Below are 27,545 nucleotides of genomic sequence, written 5' to 3'. Positions count from 1 at the left end.
TGCCCAGTAGTATGATTGCTGGACTGTTAATCCAGAGATACAGGTAATGTTCTGGGGATCTGGGTTCTAATTCCGCCATGGTCAATGGTAAATAGAAAGAAAATCTGGAATTAAGAGTCCAATGATAACAATGATTGTCGATTATTGGAAAAATCCATCTGGTTCACTAATGTCATTTAGGGAAGGAAACTACCATTCTTACCTGGTCTGGCCTACATGTGACTCCAGACCATAGCAATGTGGTTGACTCTCACCTGCCCTGAGGGCAATGAGGGATGGGCAATAAATGCTGCCCTAGCCAGCGATGTCCACGTCCTATGAGTTGATGATGTTTTTTCAAAATTCTTTTGAGTGATGTTAGATTTCAGTTTGATTATTCTAGTTGTGTTTTGGCTAACCTCCCATTCTGCAGCATCTGTAAATGTCAGCTTATTTAAATCCCTTTAGCCTAACTCCAACCTTTCTGCTCATGCTTCCAGTATTATAATGCCTCTGATACCTCAATCCTCATCCCTCTTTTCAAAACCACTTATGGCATTACTGTTCCTTGTTGCTGTAATATTCCAAGCGTTCTATATCCCTACCAGTTTCTCTGCCTTCTGAGGTATTCTTTTCTCTTTCTTTCTCTCTCACTCCATCTCCTTAGGACTCCCCTCTGCTTTTAGTCATCCTTTCATTATCTTTTAGTCATAGAGATGTAAAGCAAGGAAACAGACCCTTCGGCCCAACTCGGCCAAGCAGACCAGATGTCCTAACCCAATCTAGTCCCACCTGCCAGCACCTGGTGCATATCCCCCCAAGCTCTTCCTAGTCATATACCCATCCAGATGACTCTTAAATGTTGCAAGTATACTAGCCTCCACCGCTTCCTCTGGTAGCTCATTCCATGCACGCACCACCCTCTGCGTGAAAAAGTTTCCCCTCTCACCCTAAACCTATGCCCTCTAGATTTGGACTCCCCCCATGCCAGGGAGAAGACTTTGTTTATTTATCCTAGCCATGCCCCTCATGATTTTGTAAACCTCTATAAGGTCACACCTCAGCCTCCGACACTCCAGGAAAAACAGCCCTAGCCTATTCACTCTCTCCCTATAGCTCAAATCCTCCAACCCTGCAACATTCTTGTAAATCTTTTCTGAACCCTTTCAAGTTTCACAACATCTTTCCAATAGGAAGGAGACCAGAATTGCACACAATATTCCAACAGTGGCCTAACCAATGTCCTGTACAGCCGCAATTTGACCAACTTCTGTACTCAATACTCTGACCGATAAAGGAAAGCATACCAAACACCGCCTTCACTATCCTATCTACCTGCGACTCCACTTTCAAGGAACTATGAACCTGCACTCCAAGGTCTCTTTGTTCAGCAACACTCCCTAGGACCTTACCATTAAGTGTAAAAGTCCTGCTAAGATTTGCTTTCCCAAAATGCAACACCTCACATTTGTCTAAATTAAACTCCACCTGCCACTTCTCAGCCCATTGGCCCATCTGATCAAAATCTCATTGTAATCTGAGGTAACCTTCGCTGTCCACTACTCCTCCAATTTTGGTGTCATCTGCAAACTTGAACTATACCTCTTATGCTCTCATCCAAATTTATTTTGTCTCACAATCTGTTTTTTAAAATTATACCACTAAATTATTTTGGAGAATTTTATTATTAAAATGTGCTATATAAGTCCAGATTGTTACTTGTGGTGAATAGCTTACAAACCAGTGGGAAAACCCTTGGCCAACTTTACCTGTCAGAAACTTGTCTGGGACTCCCTTTGACTTTTTCTGTTTCACTGCGAATATCCCTACCTTTGTGGATCCTTTCTCCAGAATGCTAACTTCTCATTTGTGATTTCATCCGAGTGATAGGTCCATTATCATTCTTGTACCCAGAAGTGCTTTGAATGCTTCAACCCAAGTTAATCAATTTCTTGTACAAATTCAACCTTAATTTCCTTCATTTGTTTTTGAAGACTGTTTTTGCTGTGCAGTGATTTGTGTACCTCATAATTGTGGTTTCTTTCTCTTCTAAGAGCTATATAGTTTTTCCATGTGTATTTTGTACCATAGTACTTCACAATTCCATGTGCTGAATTATGTCTGCTACCTATTTTTTAATGTTTGGCAAATCCATAATTTGGGATTGAAAAAAAAGTAACATTATTTTGTAACATGATCACTGATGTGAGTGCAAAATCAAACGTGCAGGTTGCATAACTGTTTAAAGCACGTTATTCATACCAATTAATACAAAACCATTCATTATCATAGAACATAGAACAATACAGCACAGAATTGGCCCTTCGGCCCACGATGTTGTGCCGAACATTTGTCCTAGCTTAAGCACCTATCCAATTGCCGCTGAAAGGTCACCAATGATTCTGACTCTGCCACTCCCACAGGCAGCACATTCCATGCCCCCACCACCCTCTAGGTAAAGAACCTACCCCTGACATCTCCCCTATACCTTCCACCCTTCACCTTAAATTTATGTCCCCTTGTAACACTCTGTTGTGCCCGGGGAAAAAGTCTACCGTTAACCCTGTATTCCGCATTCTTATTTGTCTTTCCAAATTGGACAACCTCACACTTGGCAGGGTTGAACTCCATCTGCCACTCCTCAGCCCAGCTCTGCATCATATCCAAGTCCCTTTGCAGCCGACAAGAGCCCTCCTCACTATCCACAACTCCACCAATCTTCGTATCATCTGCACATTTACTGACCCACTCTTCGACTCCCTCTTCCAAGTCATTAATAAAAATTACAAACAGCAGAGGACCCAGAACTGATCCCTGTGGAACTCCACTTGTATCTTATCCGATGCCTGTTCTTCCCTATGATCCCTTTCTTCACAGATCTATATTTGTTTTAGTACTGTACATTTTAATTTTTTTCTGAAATCCATAACTATATGATAGCTTATGTTTGTGTAACTATACATTCTAGAGTAATCTTTATCCCTAGGTGGAGGTGGGGTACTATATTTGTGAACATTGATTATCAGATTTAGGATTGTCTGACCCATGTTCATGCCAGTGCAGCATTGCATTTGGGTAATGAAACAGTTATCTTAAATTCTTCTAGAATAATCAGGTAATTTATCTTTTACTAGTTCATGTTGACTATTCTAGAATAGCCATCATGATCAAAACTGAATAATTAGTTATCCATCAAGACCAAAACTAAAACAGATTTATTCATCTCGTTGTTTATGGGACATTACAATGCATAAATTGGCTGTATTTGCCTGGAAAGTAGCAGGTACTGCAACGCAAAAGTAATTTATTATCTGCGAAGTGCTCTATGGATGTGAAAGGCACTCTGTAAGTTCACTTTCTTTACTTTCACATTACATGTTCCAAATGTTCTTATCAAAGTACCCTTTTTCCATTGGATTTTTAATTATTGTGTTCCCCCCCATCTACAATATAACATAATAGTGTATAATGTTTTAGAATATAGAACAATACAGCGCAGAACAGGCCCTTCAGCCCTCAATGTTGTGCCGACCTGTGAACTCATCTAAGGCCGTCCCCCTACACTTTTGGCAGATATTAGTAAGTTGGGTGAGCCAGTTTTGGGCGGAAGAGTTGGTCAAACCTCAGCAGAAGTCTAGGGGCAGCAACGCATGTGGAAAGCACAGGGGAAGCAGCTGGAGAGCAGGAACAACAGGGAATCACACTACAGTCCCCTGAGAGAAGCTTATGACCAGCACAGGAGCCTGGGAGAACACAGCAAATCTCTGGCTGCTGTATATCTGCTTACTGTTGACAATAAGGCTCTGCATGGTTGCAGTGACAGCATATCTGTTTGCTAGCCTTCAATTCAGAACTCCTAAAGCTTGCTGCAGGTTCTGGTTTTAGAACTAATATTATAGATTTGATATGGTCAATCATCAATTTCCAGTCTGCCAGATTTCAGTTGAATTTGGATAGGGAGCCAGTAAAATAGTTTCTTTGGAGAGTATTGCTTGTTTAGGAATTTCTTTCTTTCTTCTTTGGAATAACAGTGTTGTTGGCATGTTGTGGGGAGAAGTATTAAACAGGTGCCTTGAATTCTGTGTTCAGCAGTACAAGCGACCTTTTTTCAGAGCTCTCACCACACGTGTGGCAGAGGTGAAAATATCTGCAGGTTGGAGTCATACCTGGCACAAATGAAGATGGTTGTGGTTATTGGAGGTCAGTCATCTCCATCTGTGAAGTTACTAAGGGTACCATCCAAGCAAGGTCTAACCATCTTCAGCTGCTCCTTCCTGTCATAAAATCAGAAGTGGAGATGTTCACTGATGATTGCACAATCTTCAAAAATATTCACGAACACTCAAAGAAATCAATGCCCAAATGCAGCAAGACCTCGATACTGGTCAGATTTTGGACTGACAAGTGACAATTAACATTCATGCCACACAAGTGTTAGGCAATGACCATCTCCAGCAAAAGACAATCTAACCATCACTTGACTTTCAATTATATTGCCATCACTGAATCAACACCGTGGAATTACCGTTGATCAGGCACTCAACTGGACCAACCATATACCAAGAGTACAAGAGCAGGTCAATGGCTAGGAATCCTGCAAAGAATAATTTGTCTCTTGACACCCCATAGCATGTACACCAAGTAGAAGGCACAAGTCAGGGGAGTGATGGAATACTCCCAACTTGCCTGGTTGAGTGCAGCTCCACCATTTGGGGGAAAAACCCACTTGATTGGCACCACATCGTTGAAATTCAGTCCGTTCTCCATTGTTGCTCAGTAGCAGTAGTGTGTACCATCTACAAGACACAGAAATTTACCAAGGCTCCTTAGGCAGGACCTTCCAAAACCATGACAGGCCAATAGAGAAAGGCAACAGATAAATGGGAACGCCACTGTTTACAGGACTCTCCCCACCCCTGCCCAACAAAAGCCATTCACCATCTTAACTTGGAAAAATATCTCTCTCCTTTTTGTGTCTCTGAGCCAAAATCCTGGAAGTCCCCCCCCCCCCCCTCTCCCCATGGCATTGTTGGTCTACCTTCTCGAAATGGACTGAAATGGTTCAAAGAGGCAGCTCACCACACTTTCTGAAGAACAATAAATGCTGCCTCAGTCAACATTGGCCACACCCCATGAATTAATTTGAAAAAAATAAGAACAGACTGGAATGTGGATGTTGGGTTTGGAGGTACATGTTTGTTACATGTGTCACAATAAGTAAAAACTTCAGTATATGTCAATTAAGCTCCAGTTATCTCTCTGATTGTTTGACTCTTTAATAGGGTGCAGCAATGGTTGTGTATTCAGTTTACATGATGATAATGACGACTGGATACGATGATCTTAGTTACATTCAGCATTGCTGTGGTCGGCAAAAGTCTCATGACATTTTCATTCCCATTGGCAAGTGAGTGAAATGGTGACCGCAGGCAGACCATGGTTCAATGTACACAAGGGGATGGGTGGACACGGTTAGCTCCAATATCACAGGGAGCCAATACAGAAGCGAAGATGGGGTGAAAAATTCAAATTGTATGTCTCCCCTGTTAAGTTCTTTTACTCTTGAGATTCTTAACACACGATGCAATTGCAAATGCCCCAACTTCTGTGAACAAGCAAAATTTATTAAGCATAGTTCAGTACAAGCTTTGAAGAAACCTTTAAAACTCCTCGCAGGGCTTATGGTGTCATGGCAAAAGCTCTCTGGTCAAAGGAAACAGTCTTTCCTTTATACAAAAATCTTTACGTCACAGTTAGTAATGCCCACAAGACTATCCCCAGCCATCCCCTCAGTCACATGCCACTCGATACAATGCAGTGACCACCCCACCTCCAGAAACAATGTAATGCACATCATCCCTTAATGGTCAAATCTGTGGCAAATTGTTTTTGTAACTGTAGGGGAGTCGTCAAATTGCAACTGTAACGTTCTTATTGATTTCTGGATGAAAATGTAAATCATCCCTAAATGGCAAGGAAATGGGCATGTAAACCTGCCACCTTCCACCTACAAGACAAAGACACACCACCCTACCCATGGGGCATTCAACTTTCTTGCAGGTCAGAGAGTAAATTAACTCCTTAATATCATATCCCTCACCTTGCGCAATATTACTTTAACTATGCTTATAACACCGACACAGCAGACTTGATAGGTCAGATGGTCGACATATCGTATCTTCTGTATGGTTTGGGATGAACAGTTGCCAGTGTGGATGTTTTTTTGATAGCAGGAAAACCTAGTAGGTAACCAAGAATCCAACAACAATTAAACAGCTCTCCTTTATTCACCACCACCTTGATTGGCTGGCTGGAGAAACTATGAGAATGGAAGAGACTGAATCTGAGGAGCTGCAACTGCAATCTTGCATTCTGTCTCTTCCAGGCATATACTTCAGCTTTTAATCTGATGTCCCTCCCTCCCACCAAGGAACACCTTCAATTGTGGATTCTGTCTCTGGAGAGGCAGCAGGAGCACATGGGAGGGAAGCTGTGTTTGGAAGAGCTGGAGCAACAATATGGGATAGACAGATGAATTGGAAGCAAAAATAAATTACTTAGAGCGGGAGTAGGCAATTCAACTGTTTGGGCCTGTTCCACCATTTAACGTGATCATGATTGATCTTATCCTGGTCTCAACTCCACTTACCTGTCTGCTCCCCATAGCCCTTTATCCAGTTTTTCATCAGAAACATTTTTGTTTCTTGAATCTGTTGGTTGGTTGGTTGATTCTGCCTCCACTGCACTCTGGGGCAATGAGTTCTACTGATTCACAACCCTCTGAAAGAAATAATTTCTCAGTTTTGAACCTGCCTCTTCATTCTATATATCTTTGCCCTCTTGTTTGAGACTGTCCTACAAGGAGAGCATCTATATGTCCACCTTTTCAATCCCCTTTTATATACCTCCATCAGATCTCCCATCAGGGAATTGGAGGAAGGGCTGTTTCTAATGACTGCTGCGGAGGCTTGTCTTTTCAAACAAAATATTCATAAATGAGCTGTTCCCTTCCTAACCCTTCTCCTAGTTTGAACAACCTTCCTCTTTCATTATAAAAGGGAGAAAATTTCAATCTTGGCATTGCCATTGATCTGGAGGAAAGAGGGAGGTCATGATGGAAGTCAATCTACTGCAAGTCAAGTGGCTTTAGATACATAGTAAAAGTGAGAAGAAGAAATGTGAGGAGGAGGGAGGAGAGACCAATGGGGAACGAAGAGAGATAGTGAAGGAGAGGGGTGACTGGGGGAGAAATCAGCCCCTTGCGTAAGAGAGAACGTGTGGGCAACAGGTAACATTGCTTGTTTTCACTTAAAGCATACTTGTGTTTATGATTTCCAACACTTTTTTTTTAAAGAAAATCATTTTTCCATCTGAAACCCCAACTCCTTTGACCAATATTTCAAGTTTAACACTATTGAAACAAAAATAACTGTACAGAAAAGAGTTGAACCTTTTCCAGTAGTATTCTTCCTCTTTTTCTTTCCATTTAGAACATAGAACTGTGCAGCACAGGAATGGGCCCTACTAGCTCACGATATTGTGCTGAACATAATGCCAAATTCAACTAATCCCTTCTTCCTGGACTTGGTCCATATCCCTTCATTCTTTGCATATTCATGTCTGTATCTAAAAGTGTCTAAAACACACTTATCATATCTGCCTCCACCACCACCTCTGGCAGCAGACCCACACTCTATATTTCAGAAAAAAAACTTGCCTCTTGCATCTCCTTTGAATGTCCTCCCTAGTTTTAGAGATTTCAACTCTGGGGAAAATGATTCTGACCATCAACCCTATCTATGCATCACATTTTATAGACTTCTATCAAGTTTCCCCTCAGCCTGTGCAGCTCCAGAGAAAATAACCTGAGTTTTTCAAGCCTATCCTTATAGCTCATATCCTCTAATCCAAGCAGCATCCTAGTAAACCTCTTCTGTAGTCTCTCCAAAGCCTCCACATACTTGCTGTAAATGTGGCAATCAGAATTGAACACAGTACCCTAAGTGCAGCCTAATTAAAGCATTATAAAAATGCTATATGACATCCTGACTCTTGTACTCAACACATCGACCAATAAAGGCCATACACCACCTTTACCATTCAATCTACTTGCGTGAGAGCAATGGACTTGAACCCCAAGATCCCTCTATATATCAGTGTTGTTCAGGATCTTGCCATTAAGTGTATACTTTTCCTTAACATTTGATCTCCCAAAGTACAGCACCTGACACTTGCCCAGATTAAACGCCATCTGTCATTTCTCCATCCATATCTGCAACTGATCACTATCACGCTGTAATCTTTGATAACCTTCTACGCTATCCACAACTCCACTGATCTTTGTGTCGTCGGCAAGCTTACTAACCCATCCATCTGCATTTTCATCTTAGCCATTATCGCAAACAACAGAGATCCCAGTATGAATCCCTGCAGAGCACCATTCGTCATGGGCATTCAGCCTGAAAAACACCCTTGCACCACTGCTCTCTGCCTTCATTGGGCTACCCAATATTGAATCCACACAACCAAGTCACTATGGATCCCATGCATCTTAATCTTCTGGATGAGTCTACCATGAGGGACGTTGTCAAAAGCCTTACTAAAATCCATGTGGACAATATCCACTGCTGTACCCTTATTGAACTTTTTCAAGGAGGTGAGAAAGTTACTCAGTCAAGTTAGTTTTGACCTACCCCACACAAAGTCAAATGTGCGTAAATCCTCTGCTGAAGAATTATCTTCAACAGCTTCCCAACCGCTGATGTGAGACTTACCGCTCTATAGTTTCCTGGATATTCCCAATTTCTCCTCTTGAACAGAGGAACAACATTAGCTACTTGCCAGTCCTCTGAGACGTCTCCAGTGGCTAGTGTGGATACAAAGAAATTGGTCGAGGTTCCAGCAATCTCCTTTCTTGCCCCTCTCAATAATTTGGGGTAGATACTATCAGGCCCTGGTGACTTATCCACCTTACTGCTCTTCAAGAGACCCAAGCTTATTACTTTCTTGATCTCAAAATGCCATAGCATATCAGCATGCGCCATACAAATCCCACTGTCCTCCATATAGAAAATAGAACAATACAGTGCAGAAAAGGTCCTTTGGTCCTCGATGTTGCGCTGACCTGTGAACTAATCTAAGTCCATCCCCCTACACTATCCCATCATCATCCATATACTTATCCAAAGACTGGTTAAATGCCCCTAATGTGACTGAGTTAACTACATTGGTAGGAAGGGCATTCCACGCCCTTACCACTGAGTAAAGAACCTGCCTCTGACAGCTGTCTTACATCTATCACCCCTCAGTTTGCAGCTATGTCCCTTTGTACAAGCTGACGTCGTCATCCGAGGAAAAAGTCACTCACTGTCCACCCTTTCTAATCCTCTGATCATCTATTAAATCCCCTCTTAGCTGCCCTATCTCCAGTGAGAACAGACCCAAGTCCCTAAGCCTTTCCTCATAAGACCTTCCCATCAGCATCTGTGGAGAGAAGGCAGAGTTAACACTTTGGGTCCAGGAACCCTTCTTCAGAACTCAAGACCACACTTCTGAAGAAGGATCATTCAACCCGAAACGTTAACTCTGCTTTGTCTCCAGCGCTGCTGCCAGATCTGCAGAGATCTTCCAGCAATTTCTGTTTTTGCTTAAAAAAAAACTGCAGCTGTACATCTCAGTACAGTCAGTTCTGCTAGAACGCATACTTCTGTTCTTGTGCAATCCCATGTTATAAGAAAATTGCATAAAGCAGCACCATTTAAACTAATGGGGCCAAAATCGTGTTATAACCAATACATGTTTTAAAAGTTTGCGCTATAGAAACAGCGTCTGCAATTCATCAATTACATTATAACAAATTAGCGTTAACGAAATGCACGTTACAGTAGAACGACCTGTAGCAAATCACCAACCACTTTAATCAATCTTTTATGGTTTCCCTTCAAGTTCTTTAGTAATTATGACAGCTTCAATTAAATTCCAACTTCCAACTACTTTACTCATTAGAAGAGTCAGCAGAAAGTGAGAGCCAGAATTCTTCTCATTACAGCACAACGCAAACTCACTTTTCTTCAGTCTTGCTCATCATTTTAAAGTTGGACATCACCTTCAGGGTAGAGAAGATCAGACTTTTTTTCCCCTTCAGAGGGTTGAGAGACCTTTAAAACACTGTCTCAGAAGGCAGTATAAGGATGGTCACTGAATATTTTTAAGGTAGAGGTGGTTAGATCCTTGTTAAGCAGGGAATCAAGAGTAACTTGGAGTAGATGGGAATGCAGAATTTGAAAGACAAATAGATTAGTCATGACCTTATTGAATGGTGCAATTGGCATGGAGGGCCAAATGGTCTACTTCTACTCCAGTTTTATATGTTCATTCACATGGTGTAGATCTGAATTGGGAAAACTGCTTTATTACAGTTGCTGAACATAAAATTGTGATTTAACAGTGCAATATTATTACCCTCCCCACCAATAACAACCCTATAACAGAATCACTTACAAATTTAATGAAGAGCATCCAAAGGTGCTTTCCACAATGTGATCAGACAAACATGTAAATCAAGGTAAAAGAATATGAGATGCACAGCAACCAAAAACTTGGCTAAACAGGTGGATCTTAAAACATGGCAATATCAGAACAGGGATTTGAGGAATGGACTATTTGAACAGAGATGGAGCTCAGGCCTGTGCCTGTGCTTCACCCACTCAGTGCCAGAATCAGTGGCTATATAGCATACAGTGAGCTCGTCATTATAATTATATGACATTTAAAAATTTCTAAAAGGAGACAGGAAGTTTCTGTCTTGCATTCATACGAATGGGGGTGGTATGATGCTGTAGGTATCAACAAGACGTGGCTGCAAAGGAATCAGAGTTGAGAACTAAATAACCAAAGATACACGTCCTATCGAAAGGACAGGCGCGGGGAAGGGTTGCCTTGTTAGTAAGAAATTAAATTAAATCCGTAGTAAGAAGTGACAGAGTTGGAAGGTGTAGAATCTATGTGGGTAAGACTTGAGGAGCAGCAAAGGAAAAAAGACCCTGATGGGAGTTATGTACAGGCCTCCGAGCAGTAGTGAGAATGTAGAGAAGAAAATAAATCAGGACATAGAAATGGCAGGTCAGAAAGGCACTATTACAATAATCATGGGAGGGCTTCAATATGCAGATTGACTAAGAAAATCAGATTGGTAGCAGGTCTCAAAGAAAACAAAAATTGTGAAATGCCCACAAGATTTTTTTGGAGCAGCTTGTGGTAGAGCCTAGTAGGGAGCAGGCAATTCTGAATTTGGCGATGAGTAATGAGGTAGACGTCATTAGGGCACTGAAGGTAAAGGAATCCCTAGGGGACAGTGACCAGAATTCACCCTGCAGTTTGAGGGGGAGAAGCTGAAATCAGATGTAACGGTATTACAACAGAATAAAGGTAACTACAAAAACCTGAGTGAGGACCTGGTGAGAGTTGATTAGAAGGGGAGCCAGCAAGGAAGATGGTGGAGCAGCAATAGCAGGTGTTTCTGGGGATAATTTTGAAGGCAGAGCAGAAATTCATCCCAAGGAAGAAAGAACATCGTAAGGAGAGAATGAGGCAGCCATGGCTGACCAGAGAAGTCATGGACAGCATAAACCCAAGAGAAAACCATTCAGTGTGGAGATTAGTGGGAAGCTAGAGGATTGGGAAGCCTTTAAAAACCAGCAGATGTTAATTAAAAAAACAATAATCTTTCACCTGAATGAATACCAGTGCAAAGTACTCGTTTTAGGATCTTGCTTACTCCTCTGCCTCCAAGCACAAGTTCCCTCCTTTATTCATGAGTGATCCTACCTCCTCCCTACTTTATCATCATGTTTTTAATGTATGTACAGAGCACCTTAGGTTTCTCTTTAACCCTTTTTTTTTAGATTAGATGAGATTACTTAGTGTGGAAACAGGCCCTTCGGCCCAACAAGTCCACACCGACCCTCCGAAGAGCAACCTACCCAGACCCATTCCCCTACATTTACCCCTTCACCTAACACTATGGGCAATTTAGCACGGCCAATTCACCTAACCTGCACATCTTTAGACCGTGGGAGGAAACCGGAGAACCCAGAGGAAACCCGCGCAGACACTGGGAGAATGTGCAAACTCCACACAGATAGTTGCCAGAGGCGGGATCTGAACCCGGGTTATAAAGGTCATTTCATGGGCCCTTCTTGCTCTCCTAATTCCCTGCTTGAGTTCTTTATTGCTTTCTTTATATTCCTCCGGGACCCTGTCCAACTTTAGCTTTCTAAACTTTACGAATGCTTTTTTCTTTAACTAAATTCATGACCACCCTTATTATCCAAGAGTCCCTCACCATGCCATCTTTGTCCTTCCTTTTTTACTGGAACATGACATTCCGAACTTTGATCGATAAGTTTGTAAACAACTTGCCCGATAACAGCTTCCCCCAATTAACACTTCCTAGCTTCTGCCTAATGCTGACTTAATTCATCCTGCCCCCAATTTAGTACCTTCCCACAAGGTACTAAATTATCCTTATTCATAGTGTCACCTTGAAGTTTTAAGATAACCGAAAACTAAAGAATAGTCCCCATAAATTGAAAAGTAGCCCTTGAGGGAATCTAAAAGAGCACTTGAAAAATGATTAATTTGACCCTTACTGGAGACACTTGGAGTCATAGAAACTTTGGTCCAACTCGTCCATGTTGACCAGGTATCCAAAATTAACCTAGTCCCATTTGCCAGCATTTGGCCCATATCCCTTTCAACTCTTCCTATTTGTAGTTTTGGATGCCCTCTAGTTTTGGATTTGCCTACCTGGGAAAAAGACTTCATGCCCTTTGTGATTTTATAAGGTTTATAAAAGCACCCCTCAGCCTCTGACACTCCAGGGAAAAACACCCCAGCTATTCAGCCTCTCCCTATAACTCAACCCCCCCCCAACCACCAAAAGTCCAGGTAACATCCTTGTAAATCTTTTCTGAATCCTTTCAAGTTCAACAACAACTTTTCAATAGCGAGGAGAGCAGAATTGAATGCAATATTTCAAAAGTGACCTAACCAATGTCCTCTAGAGCCACAACATAATATCACAACCTCTATACTCAAATCACTGACCAATAAAGACAAGCATACCAAATGCTGCCTTCATTACTTTTGAAGAAACTACGAACATGTACCCCAAGATCTGTTTGATCAGCAACGCTCCCCAGAACCTGACCATTAAGTGTATAAGTCCTGCCCTGATTTGCCTTTCCAAAATGTAGTACCCCACCCCTTTATTTAAATTAAACTCCCATCTGCCACTCCTCGCTCCATCAGCCCATCTAATTAAGATTTCTCTGTATTCTGAGATAACTTTGTTCACAGTCCATAGCACCACCAATTTTGGTGTCACCTGCAAACGTATTAACCATACCTCTTACATTCTTATCCAAATAATTTATATAAATGACAAAAAGCAGAGGACCCAACATCAATCTTTATGGCACTCCGCTGGTCAGTCCTCCAGTCTGAAAAGCAACATTCCACTGCCACCCTCTGTCACCTACCTTCCAGCCAATTTTGTATCCAAATGGCTAGCTCTCCCTGAATTTCATGTGATCCCTTGAGACCTCTTAGAGCTAAACTACTGCATTAAGATGCTGTGCATTGACCATGGATATTACACAGTTCTGTAAATACAGAAGATCTTACCTTGGAGGTTTAGTTAGAGGTTTGAGTAAAATGAACAGTCTTGTAAGTTCCTCGTTTGTGACCTCCGAGTGATACAGCACAGAAGCAGACCCTTTGGTCTGACTTGTCCATGCCAACAGGTTTCCCATACTAAACTAGTCCCATTTGTCTGTTTTTGGCCCACATCCATCCAAACCTTTCCTATCCATGTGCCTGTCCAAATGTTTTTTAAATGTTATAACTACCTGTATCTACCACTTCCTTTGGCAGTTCATTCCACATACGAACCACCCTCTGTGAAAACGTTGCCCTTCAAATCCCTTTTAAATCTTTCTCCTCTCGCCTTAAAGCTATTCCCTCTAGTTTTGAACCACCCTGACCTATGGAAAAGACAAAGAACAAAAGAAATTACAGCACAGAAACAGACCCCTTGGCCTTCCAAGCTTGTAAAATCCAGATCTCCTAACTAAACCTGCCGCCTATTTTCTAAGGATCTGTATCGTTCTGCTCCCTGCCCATTCATGTATCTGTCTAGATACATCTTAAATGATGCTATCATGCCAGCCTCTACCACCTCTGCAAGCAATGGGTTCCAGGCACCCACCACCCTTTGCATAAAGAATTTTCCACGCATAGGACCTTTGCTATTCACTTTATCTATGCCCCTCATGATTTTATAAACCTCGATAAGGTCATCCCTCTGCCTCCTACATTCCCAGGTTAAGAGTCCTAACCTTATAACTCATACCTGATGAAGGGCTCCTGCCTGAAACGTCGAGTTGCCTGACCTGCTATGCTTTTCCAGCACCACTCTAATCTCCCGCATCTGCAGTCTTCACTTTCGCCTTCAAACTCATACCCTGCAGTCCTGGTAACATCTTTGTAAATCTTTTCTGCACTCCTTCCAGTTTAATAATATCTTTCCTAGAGCAGGGTGAGCAGAATTATGCTCTTCACCAGCATCCTGGAGAGCTGCAACATGATATCACAACCCCTATATTCAGTGCTTTGACCAAAATCATGCCAAAGGCCACCTTCACTACCCTGTCTACCTGTGACGCCACTTTCAAGGACAATGCACCTGAACCCCTCAGTCTCTCTGTTCGACATCACTTTCCAAGGCCCTACCATTAACTGTTAAATCCTGCCTTTGTTCATCTTATCAAAATGCAACACCTCTCATTTATCTAGATCATTCCTGATGAAGGGCTTTTGCCCGAAATGTCGATTTCGAAGCTCCTTGGATGCTGCCTGAACTGCTGTGCTCTTCCATCACCACTAATCCAAACTCCCATCTGCCTAGTTGATCAAGATTCTGTTATGCTGTTAAATAACCTTCTTCATTTCCCCAATCTCTGTGTCATCCGAAAACTTACTAACCATCTTCCTATATCCTCATCCAAGTTGTTTATATAAATGACAAACAATAGTAGACCCAACACCGATCTCTGTGGAACACTGCTGGTCAGGGCCAGACAAAAACTTTGAACTGCAAAATTGTAATCCATTGTGGCATTATTTGGATATAATGAGCAACATCCGAGGTCCTAAATGGCAAATGTTTATTCGATTGTAAATCATGTCAGATGCCATATTTGTGTGCTATTAGTAAATTTGTACTTAATGTCCATCTCAAGTGTTCAGAGTGTGCAAATCATGATGTTAGTTAGCACATAATTCTTATTTGACGCCAGTACTGGCATATTGTAGTTCAAAGATCTACCTAACACTGTCTCTTCATTGTTTCTGGCATTTATTGCCTATCCCTAATTACCCAGTGGGTCAAACACATGTCAGTCTGGAGTCATATGTCGACCAGATCAGGTAAGAATGGCAGTTTCCTTCCCTAAAGGATGTTACTGAACTAGATGGATTTTTCGAACAATTGACTGTGTTTTCATAGTCATTATTAGACTTTTAATTCCAAATATTTATTGAATTTGAATTTCACCATTTGCTGTGGCGAGATTTGAACCCCTATCCCCAGAACTTTACGTGGGTCTCTGGATTAGTGGTCCAGCAATAATGCCACTAGGCTATTGCAACTACCTACATGGCATATTTTCATGATGTGTCAGTTCCAGATCAGAGTCAGTTAAAGATTGACTCCTATCTCCTGCTCCAACCATAAGTACCACACCTTTAAGAAATGCAGTCTAGGTTTAAGTGGTACAAGCTAGCTTTTCTTTTTCAACGTTAGACTCCCTACTGAGAAATGTACCCAAACAATTATGAAATTAGATGTACTTGCATACTATAATTGTGGCAAGGAGCAGGCAGTACAGAATTGACATCAGAAGCAGTGGGTGTAGTTTAACTGGACATTGTGATTCTCATGGTCCATTTGAGTTGTGTTATCTTACCAGTGTTGATGCTCTCAACCTTCAGTATTCCAGGTGCATATTGCCTCTAGATTAGATTAGATTAGATTAGATGAATTACAGTGTGGAAATAGGCCCTTCGGCCCAACAAGTCCATACTGACGCACAACCCACCCAGACCCCTTCACCTAACACTACGGGCAATTTAGAATGGCCAATTCACCTAACCTACACATTTTTTGGACTGTGGGAGGAAACTGGAGCCCCCGGAGGAAACCCACACAGACACTGAGAGAATGTGCAAACTCCACACAGTTTGCCTGAGGTGGGAATTGAACCCGGGTCTCTGGTGCTGTGAGGCAGCAGCGCTAACCACTGTGTCACCATGCCGCCTCTAATATGTGCCTTTCTGAATTTTAGTTGAAAGAAGTTTGTCTATTCCTTTTTCCGATTGAAAGCTTGTTCTGTGGCTCTTCTGTGCTCTCCATGGATGATCCTGCCCTTTTTCCTTCACCTTTTTCTGAAACAAAAATCTGAACTGAGATACTTGCCGTTATTTCACTTTCAAGGATATCTTGTTCTGAGCAGAGGTCTGTGCCTGCTTTGACTTCTGTTTTAGGAAGAAACTTCACAGGAAATTTCTTTTAGAATCCCTTGTTATTTCACTTAATGTTTACTACCAGTCTTTCTTCACTCCTTTTAGTTTTCCTGTTGTCCTCGTTTGCCTCCCTCATTGCTGCTTATATTATGGTTTTCTTTAATTATCCTTTTCAGCAGTAGAAGAATTCAGTTTAATCTTTTCTCATCTTGTAATTAATTGAAGAGTCTTCCAACTTAGCATATTTGCCTGATTATCTAGTTCAGCTTGAGGCAGTTTGTTTTTGCTGTGCATAGATGGGACCCATTCTTCACCTCATTGGCTCTTTGAGACACCAGCTGCAATGTACTGTTCATAGTCATGTCAGTTTGATAATTTATGCTTTACAAATATCATGCTGTTATTTTGGTGAAGACTGGTGGAAAGAGAAGCAGGAAGAAAGAAATACTAGCTTCAGGGACCACAATGTCTGAATTAATCCTTAGTTTCAGTCTGAGCCATGCATACATGAGAATCCAAATCAAATTGTTACAAAGACTTTTCTGATAGTTAATTGTACTTTGTTTCCACAATGTCTTGGTGTTTTTCAGGGAATTAGAATAGGAGGTTGGAGCATTTTTCAGAACAAGTATAGATTTAATGATCACCGGATAAGATGAGCATTTGTGCCTTATTATCATGTAGCTTCCTAATAACTTTTTTCATTCTCAAACTAAAAGTTGTTTTGTCATGAACGCAACTCAATGAACATTGCAGTGTGCAGCTTAATCTGAATATTTTTAAACATATATTTAAAATTTGAATTCTGATGATTTGCCAATTATCTGCTATATTGACTTGTTGAAAGTTCATGTATTTACATTTATTGTCTTTAGTCTTGATTATATTTTGTACATGAATTTCATTGTTCTAATGCAAAAATTTTAGATCTTTTGTTAGTCTAGAAAATGGTCTCTCAATAAACAATATTGATTTAAAATACAAGAGTATTCCGTCATAAATGATGGTTAGAGAACAAAAAGTGGGCAGCATAGTACTGATGACAGAAAGGTTGTACTTAATCTGTGTTACTAAATGACCCAGGAAGCTTGCTCAAAGGGATTACAGAATAATTATGTTAATATGCAATTATCACCTCATTTTTTCTGCAGTAACCTCAAGATGTAGTGCAATATGGGTGTTATAGCAAGTGCTGATAGTTTGCAAAAATACTGACATTTGAGATTTCTAAAGGAAAGTCAATAAGGATAACTTCATTTTGATCTCTTGTCATAATGAAAGAAAATGCCTGATTCTTTATGTACATGTTTTGCTTGCAAGCACAATTTTTGTATTATTACATTTCTAACTTTCAAGGAAGCTTTAATACTATGCAGTATTAAAGGGAATTTGGAATACTGGCATTTAAAAAAAAAACAGGATAAAATTGCACAATATAATATTTACAATGTTCATGGGATTGTGACAAAACAACAGCTTTTACATCTTGAGGATTAAAAAAAAATTATATTAGAAACTCCATGCTGAAGTACAATGCTTATCTTTGGAATTATTTTTTGTACAGTGTCCTGTGTCGTAATTTGTTCATTTAATGACTTGCACTACAAGAATAGATGAACATTTTTTTTGTTAATTTTGTGAATTTTGCTGGACCTCCAAAATTTAATCTGATGTTTTATTTTTAAGCATTGATTTATGAGCCCATAAGAATGTGAAGATAAAGGATTTGGATGTGCTGTCTCTAATAAACTTGTAGAGAGGGATCTTAATCTAATAATTCTAATAATGAGAACTGCAATTTGAGTCCATTCGTGATATTATGAGGGTTTGCTATCCTGCTGTTCAGTGGGTACCATTGAAGTTTGCTTTAAATGGGAAGCGTCTGTTCTTTCTTTGAACCCCTAACACCAGAACAGATGGGTAGAATATGGAGCACGGAAGGTTTTACCTCTGAGGTGGTAACAGTGAAGCCACCACTCATTAACACTGAATTTACCACTTCGTTAGCAACGTCGCTTCCTGTTGTGAAAAGCTAGTACAGGTACAGCATATTAAATTAACTGAGCATACATTTGGCTATGGATCTTGGACACCAGAGTCATTTGAAATTAAAGCTTTCACCATTTCTGAGTGTTGCAGCTGGTTTTAAATGCTTGTTATTTTTTTCTGTTTGATTACAAATTAAATGAGAGCTTTTGGAAGGAAGGATGTGTTATAAAACTCCCAGTGCTCACTGTCACAGCAATTAATTTTACAGCACTTGTTCTGTACAGGTTGCTCATATTGATTAAAATCAGTTAAGGTAAATGAGACAAACATTATAGCATTTCCAGGCTTGTTTTCCTATTCATTGACATTTTCAGTCGTGATTCTTAGCACCTGTTTGTACGTGCCCACCCCTTAGCTTCTGCTGCGTATTTAACACACAGACTCATGCTGGGAACTGTTTTAGCACCATTTTAGAGTGATAACATTGAATATGATCTCATTGGAAGTGTATTTTGTTCCCATGGAAATTGGTCAATTTTAGCAGCAGCTGAGAGTTTTGAAGGGGAAACAGGAAGGTTGTAACTAAAATGTGTGGAATCTTGATTCTTCACACATAATTAAAGTTCCCAGTATTTGAGAAAGACAGCAGGAATCGTTTTTCTTCAGCAACAGACAAGATGTAGATGTAATAGATGTTGAAACCACTAATCTCCTGGTTGATGAAGCAGTAGCACCTTAAATTCAAAATTGTTTAAGGTTTTTACAATCATTTCAGTCATGCAGTTAATCTAATGGAAAGATATTGTAAATATAATAAAATTAACTGTTTTAAGTATTCCATTGAGCTGTGTTTGAATAATATAATTGTGTGTGTTCTGGAGATTTTGAATAGTAATTTGAAAACCATGGAGCTCTAAAGGTTAAATTTGTTTCATAACTTGCCTCACTTTTATTTCATTTCTATACATATAGGATTCATGAAAATAGAAATCTAGATAGAAATTCCTTCATGTCATTGCTTATCATTTTTGAACAATTCAATTATGGTAACTCCTTTTAGATGCATATAGAAATACTAAATTGGAATTTAATAAAATTTAATCAGCTCTTATAGTATTTTAGTTGACATTTAAATTTATGGTGTGGATTTGTGTACCAAGTAAAGCCAAAGCCTTTAGGCTGTACATCTTGTCTTGGAACTCTGCATTGTTAATGTTTTATTGTATCCTTCTATAAAGAGCTTGCCTTGAGTCTCTACAATTCTGTAACTTTACAACCTGCCTGTAAGGCTATTATTTTATTGCTAATAAACTGATAGCTTTATTGTTCTACACCAGCAGCTGCCATACTAATTTCCAATGATCATTGAATTTCAAGAGAATCGTTGTTATGAATATTAATAGTTAAAAGATTGGGTTTATATTGTCTTTTGGTAGTAACTTGTTTCTCTTTCTGACTTGCAGGATGAGCATAATTGGAGGCTCTGAATCTAAGCTGAATAATGCTGATAATGGGAAGACCCATATTAATTCCCTTGGTGCTAAAGGAGAATTTGAAGATGAGAAAAAGATCTCATCAACCACTGTTACTTCCAGTATACCTCAAACCTTAAGTGGGAATCAAATGTCAGTTCCAAAAAGCAATACTTTAAGCTTATCTAAACATCTGTCCAGGGATAGTCCTGTAAAAGCCTTAAGTGGAGCCCAGCAGACTACATTTATACAAAGCGGTGCTCCTACTGTTTCAAATGCAAAACTTACCTTGCCTATAGGAACTGCTGTGAGGGACCCAGTTCTACAACTCTCTACAACTAAATCTTCCGTTGCAAAACAGCCTGATGTTTCTTTAAGTATTTCTCAATCCCTGTGCCAGTCAGTTGCAGCTTCTAGCTCATCGTCTCGCTTTGTTCAATCCGTTCAGGTTCCGAAATTGTCTGGTACTTCAACTAAAGTTCAGACCTTAGCACCAGCCCCAGTTCTGTTACTGGTTCCCAATTTAGTGCCTTTCCAGGGCCAAGTTAATACACAACCTAAAATGCTGAGTTCATTGCCAATAGTGGATCACAAATCTATAGCCCAGTCAAATGGTGCTTCTACAAGCCAGCTGTTATATGGTGCAGAAAATGAAAATACAAAAGATAATAGAGGACAGATAAAGGGAAAAAGAAGTTTAAGTTCTTCTGAAATTCGTGGAGGTGAATCAGAAACTTTAAATGATGGCTTAAACTGGGACCCTGAAAAAGAGTTCATGCAGTTTTTGCTAACAAAAGAAAAGGATGATGATCGGATTGTTCAAATTGATAGAAGTTCCCAAGTCCAACCAAATTTACCCTTTGGAAGAAAAAGAAAACGAAAAATGGACATTGTTCAGATGGTAGATTTCTCTGAATTAGAAAACACAGATGCACACCTAGCACCGAAAAACTCTGCTGGTACTCTAGAGGGGATGGAAAATACTAAAGTTTCCATTGTCAAACCAAAATACTTGCCTGCAAAAAAGAACCTTGTTGGTGAGACTGGATCAAATCTTCCCAAAGAAACAGTAGAAGCAATTAAACAGTTGATCTTTAGTGATTATAAGCTTCCAGTCAAAAACTTAGAAACAGCTCGAACAAGTGCGCCTACAACGACTTATGTCGAAGAAGCTTCACCGTTTGTTTCAACAGTTTTTCCACCAGGCAGTGCTATACAGATAGATGATATACAAACTGGATCTGAATCACCATCAGATGATGATACTGAGGCAGAACCATCATTTTACCCCTGCACAAAATGCAATGTGAATTTTAGAGAGAAAAAACATTTGCAAAGGCACATGATTTATCATTTAGAAGGACACAGTAAAACAAATCTGCCAAGACCATATATATGTAAAGAATGTGGAATTGCATTTCGTGACCGTGCACCACTCCAAAAGCACAGGAGCCTTCATCAAGAAAAAAGAGAGAGGTTGATGGAGGAGATCCGTGAGCTCCGCACATTTCAGGATGAAGGCCGGAATGCAAAATTGCAGTGTCCGCAGTGTATATTTGGAACAAACTGTCCTAAAACATTTGTGCAGCACGCTAAGACACATGAAAAGGACAAAAGGTACTATTGCTGTGATAAGTGCAACTTCATGGCAGCATCAATGGATGAACTTGAAGGTCATCAAATTTATATTCATGATGCAGTTATTAACAAGTCCAGCCAAAAACCTTTGAAAGGTGTATCGTTAGAAAATTTATTAAATCACTGTAAGTCAGGAGGTGTATATGTGTGCAGCAAATGTCCTTTTACCACACCAGCTAGGAGTATTTTCAAAAAGCATGTAAAATACTTGCATCAGCGACTTTACCACGTTCAGCATAAAAGTGAACACGGAGCAAAGGTACCTGGCTTCAGCTCACAACCATTTGATTTGGTGAGGAGCAATAAGGTTATATCACAACAGTCTGAATACCTAAGCGAATTTGTCATGAGACGAAACATAAAAAGGGATTTTGAAGCACCGGAAGCATTAGGGAATTCCTCTGCATTGTACAGCAAAGTCTGTGATTTTGCTGGTACACAGAAGCCACGCTATATAACCACAAAAGAGATGCATCACTCGCCTGGTTCTGTGCTGGATTATAGTAAATCTTCAACAAAGATTGTGACAGGATTAAGTATTGGTAACAAAAAGAGTAGCTTTCTACAACAGGAGCATGTTAGAGAGCAGGAAGAAATTGATGTCAAAAGGAGCAATGGAGGTCTGTCGTTGAAGGATCATGTTATTGGTGATCAGATATATGAGAAATCTAAAAATGATATTGATATAGTAAAAGACTTGAGTCCTGCATCTACATTTATGGAAACAAAGCACACAGATGGGGAATGTAGCTTCAACTTTCACAGCAATGATGATGGAATATCAGAAGAAACAGAACATGTAGACGGTGGAGCTATTTCAGTTAGAAATTCTGTTAAGGATGTCATGGTTAGTGTCTCTGTAGGAAATGATATTTTAGATCAGTATCCAGATGTGTTTCACAAAGCACCTGTTGTGGTTTTAAATAAACTTGAGCCATGTGTAAATGCATCAGAATGTGATGGTGAAGAAAACTTACCTGAAAGTGATATTATTGATACTAGTAACTGCATGGATGGTGCTACGGCAGTCACTATTGCTGAAAATAATTTTGATATTGGTGACAAACAAACTCATTATTTCAGTACTGAAGTTCAGATAATTGACGAAAATGGAATCGATGATTTTGATACTTATGATGAGAGTGACGATGATGACGATTTCGATGATTTTGATACTAGCATTCATGATTATGGCAACAATGACTATGGTAACCAAAGTCTTTATTCTACAGAATATCAAGATCCTTCCCACGACCATTTTGTTAATGAAGATTTTCATTTTAATAGTGACGCTAGATGTATAGATGTTATGGATCCAGTCCTTTATCAACGTGATGCTCCACTTAATATAACCTATAATTGGACTGATTTTCATACTGAGAAACGACCATGCCCCTACTGTCCAGCTGTATTTGACACTGGTGTGGGTTTGTCAAATCATGTGCGAGGACATCTTTATAGAGTTGGCTTAACTTACGATGCTCGGCACCTGGTTCCACCAGAGCAAATAGCATCCAGTGACAAGAGGCGGCGTATCAAAAAAAATGATGGTCCTGTTAGGAGAATAAAGAAGGGTAAGCTTAATTTATTTCTGTAAAATCCATAGGAATTGAATTTTTATATTTTTATGAATTTTTGACTAAAAAGTGCAAAGTATTTCAGATAAATGTGCAATCTTAAGAAAGCAAGTAGATAGTAATTGCTTGTAAATCAGAATAAAACATAAAAACACAAAACAGTTAAATCATTTTGAACCTATGAAGATCTGATGTCAAGAGATAGAAAGAAACAGCAGTAAAATAAATAGAGGAACCTCGATTATCTGAACGAGATGGGTGGGCACAATTTCATTTGGATAATTGTTTAATCGGTTAATTGATTCAATACCTCTCCTCTGGGGGTTGGAGTTTTCTGAAGTTTCCTTTTTCCTCACTCTGCCTGCCTTGCTCCCTCTCTCTGTCTCAGGCTTTGTTTCTGAGCAGACACACACTTGTGTGTAAGGGATCTGCAGCATTGCCGAAGCCTCCCCAACCCCACCAGTTCAACGAGATTGACAGAGCGAGCACTTGCTAAGTCCGCTGCCCGTTAGGAGACATTATCACATGAGCACCCTCCCACCCATCCAGCCACGCCCCCAGTCTGCACCTCCCCACCCCGTCCCGCCGCCAGCAGCTGGACTAAACACTAACAGTAAGACTGCTGCTGTCTTTGGGGGATGAGTCTCCAAATAGCATGCGCGCACAATTGTTTACTGCAACTTTTTGACAAGTTCCACCGTTGCCCTGTACAGGACAATGTTGGCGAGATTATCTGGAGGGGGGGTGGAGTGGGGTTTAGGATACACCTCTGTGTAGAACTCCAGGGAAATTGTGGGGAGAGAGAGAGAGAGAGAGGGAGGGTGGGAGGTCAGTCATTTGGAGAAGGTGCCTGGGCTACCATCGATGTCCAGCCCTGTTCTTGGTAGCATTTCAGTAAGCAGAGTTCATTTTTAATCATTGTAAACAAAAGACGCGATCAGTGTTGGAAACACCTCCTTGTAATGTTTCTATTAGGACTTTGAGATCTCCTTTGGATAATCCGAAATTCGGATAATTGATATTCTGATAATCGATATTCTGATAATCGAGGTTCCTCTGCAGTACATAATTAAATAGAAGATGGATATACCCTCTCTCTGGATGCCGGGTCCAAACTTTGACACAGCCAATCTTGTGAGGGTGCTGTGAACCTACCTCTGATATCATTGTATCTATTACTGCCATTCATCTCAAAAACCCTCCAGGTATATTAGAGAAATTTCAACTGATACGTAATCCAATATTGCTTCAAATGCTCCACAGTCACAGGAGAAGCAGGCTCCATGAATAGCCCCGTTGTCAAGGATGGTGGTTCCTAGGATATCAGTTAAAATGATAATGCTGAAATATTTGTAACAAACTTCAACCAAAGCTGCCAAGTGAATCATCCATTTCAGCATCCTCCAGAGTACCCCACAGCATAGGACATAGAAAAGTACAGCACAGAACAGGCCCTTCGGCCCACAATGTTGTGCCGAGGATTAATCCTAATCTAAAATAAAATAACCTAACCTACGCACCCCTTGATTCACTGCTGTCCATGTGCATGTCCAGCAGTCGCTTAAATGTCCCTACGACCACTGGCAGTACGTTCCATGCATTCACAACTCTGTGTAAAGAACCTACCTCTGACGTCTCCTCGATACTTCCTCCTGACATATTAAAACTATGATCCCTTATGCCAGTCAATTCTGCCCTGGGGAAAAGTCTCTGGCTATCAACTTTATCCACGCCTGTCATTACCTTGTACTGGCCCGACCTGCTCCCTGATCATTCTCTTATTCCTCACGTATGAGTAAAATGCTTTTGGGTTCTCCCTATTCCTTCCTGCCAAGCCTTTTTTGTGCCCCCTCCTGGCTGTCCTCAGTACATTTGATCTCTTTTCTAGCAAGCCTGTAATCCCCTAAAGCTGTGCTACACCCCACTTCCTCCACCGAAACCTCTGCTGCCTTCTTCCTTTTGACGAGAAGCTCCTCTGTTCTCGTCATCCAAGGCTCCTTAATCTTGCCCCTTCTTGCCTATCTCAGAGGAACAAATTTATGTATCACTCACAACAACTGCTCCTTAAACAGTCTCCGCATGTCTGTCGTGCCCTTTCTGTGGAACAATTGCTCCCAATTTGTACTTCCTAACTCCTGTCTGATAGTGTCATAATTTCCTTTTCCCCAATTAAATATCTTCCCATGGTAACTGCTCAATTACCTCACCATAGCTTTAGTAAATGTGAGGCAGTTATGGTCACTGTCACCCAAGTGCTCTCCCATGCAAGATCTGACACCTGTCCTGTATCATTGCCAAACACCAAATCCAAAATCTCTCCTCGTCGCCCTGTCTACATAATGAGTAAGGAAACCCTTCTGAACACACTTGACAAAAACTGCTCCACACTATCTGCACTAAGACGTTCCAGTTAGTATTGGGAAAGTTGAAGTCACCCATAACACCAACCCTGCTACATCTGTATTTTTCCAAAATCTGCCAGCCTGAGTTCTTCGATCTCAGACAATCTAATTCAATCCATGTGATACCAAGAAATGGTGAAAGTACTGAACACTGCAAAGGCTATGGGCACCAGCAGCATTTTGGCAAGAGTGCTGAAGACACATGCTCTAAACTTGTCATGTCCCTAGCTAAGCTGTTTCAGTTCAGTGGCAATACTAGATCCACCTGATAATGTGAAAAATAGTCCAACTACATCCTGTACATCATAAGCCAGACAAATCTAAACTAACCAATTTCAGCCTCATTATTCTTCTCATAATTTTATGTAAAGTGATGGAAGGAGTCATCAGCAATGCTATCAGGTAGCACTTGCTTCACAATAATCTGTTTGCTGATGTTCTCTTTAGGGTCTGCCAAGACCTCATTGTAGTGTGGGTTCAAACATAGATAAATGAGTTGAATTTTAGAGGTGAGGTAAGATTGATTGCCCTTGAAGTCAAGGCCATATTTGAAGCACTTGCAAAGCAAAGAAATTATGGGAAAGCTGATTGGAGTCATGCATAGCACAGAAAGATGGTTATGATTTTTGGAGATCAGTCATCCCAGGTCCAGGCCTTCTCCATAGAAATGTCTCAGGTCTAGATCCAACCATTTTTAGCTGTTTCATCAATGACCTTTCCTCCATCACAAGGTCAGAAGTGGGAGTAATATTTAGTACCATTTGCGGTTCCTCAGGTGCTGGAGCAGTCAATGTGGAAATTCCACCAGACCTCGGACTGAGAAGCAGCAAATTACATTGATTATCACTTGCAAGGCATAAATGATCATTTGCAACAAGAGGAAATCTAACCATCATTCTTAACATTCGATACTGTTCACATTGCTCAATACCCCACTATCAACATCATGCGGGTTAACATTGACCAGAAACTGAACTGGCCTAACCAAATAAATACTATGGCTGCAAATCCAGGTCACAGGCTAGGAATTCTGCAGCTTGATCCCAAGACATTTACATCACCTACAAGACAAGAGTATGATGGAACACTTCCCAATTACTTGGTTGGGTGGAGCTTCAGCAGGCTTTTCTTCATTCAGGTCAAAAGCCCATCGATTATCACATTCATTGACGTTTGCTCCCTCCAACACTGATACACAGTGGCAGTGTGAACCATCTACAAGATCCACTGCAGAAATTCACCAAAACTATGCTGAGATTTCTGATCCATGACCACTACTCTCTTAAAAAGATAAAGGCACCAGATAAGTGGAAATGCCACCACCTGCAAGTTCTCAAACAAATCACTCAATGTCCTCACTTGGAAATGTTGTTACTTTTTCAGTGTTGCTAGGTCAGCATTCTGAAATTCCTTTTTAAATGGCATTTTGGATGCGCATGGACCAAATAAACTGCAGTGGTTCAAGCTGGAAACTCCCCACCCCTCTAGGACGACTTGTAATTAGCTCTAAACATTGGCCCAGCCAGAGAAGCCCACATCCCATGAATGAATAAAGATAAATTCCTTTTGAAATTATAACAGCAATAAACAATGGATAACTTTCATGTTCTACCTTTCAGTTACTTAGGTCTATAGCCAGTGGTGATTCATTCTGGTATGTAGCAAGCCAGAATTGTCTAGTAATTATAAAAATCCAACTTACAACCTGTAATTCCATCCGACGTTGGAAAAGTGGGGATCGTTGGAACATGGCAAATTTTAAGAACAAGGACAGACCTTCTGAAGTTTTACAATTGTGTCCCTTTCATTGATCATTCTCTTCAGAAATTTCTCTTGAGTCTGCATCAGTGACTTTCTCTAGTAATATTTGTACCACATTGTACTCTCCAAATTTTGTTTCACCT

General features: G+C 40.5%; 1 protein-coding gene across 6 annotated transcripts in view; it reads left to right on the top strand.

Annotated features, from left to right (window-relative positions):
• Window positions 1-27,545, top strand: part of znf644b (zinc finger protein 644b) — a 191,424-nt gene that overhangs the window by 148,484 nt on the left and 15,395 nt on the right. For 3 of the 6 annotated variants that reach the window (XM_087990444.1, XM_087990441.1, XM_087990442.1), the window contains 2 exons: window positions 15,423-15,468; window positions 20,016-23,236. In XM_087990444.1, coding sequence (XP_087846570.1) covers window positions 15,423-15,468; window positions 20,016-23,236 — 3,267 coding nt within the window. The remainder of the gene's footprint in view (window positions 1-15,422; window positions 15,469-20,015; window positions 23,237-27,545) is intronic. The other 3 variants (XM_043698769.2, XM_043698765.2, XM_043698767.2) reach the window with 1 other exon arrangement.

Source organism: Chiloscyllium plagiosum, unplaced genomic scaffold (genome assembly GCF_037043375.1).
Source record: "Chiloscyllium plagiosum isolate Xiang-an unplaced genomic scaffold, Cpla_swu_hap1 HiC_scaffold_9, whole genome shotgun sequence".
Taxonomy (NCBI): Eukaryota; Metazoa; Chordata; class Chondrichthyes; order Orectolobiformes; family Hemiscylliidae; genus Chiloscyllium; species Chiloscyllium plagiosum.
The sequence above is the reverse complement of the archived record's forward strand: the minus strand, read 5'-3'. Positions and strand labels throughout refer to the sequence as shown.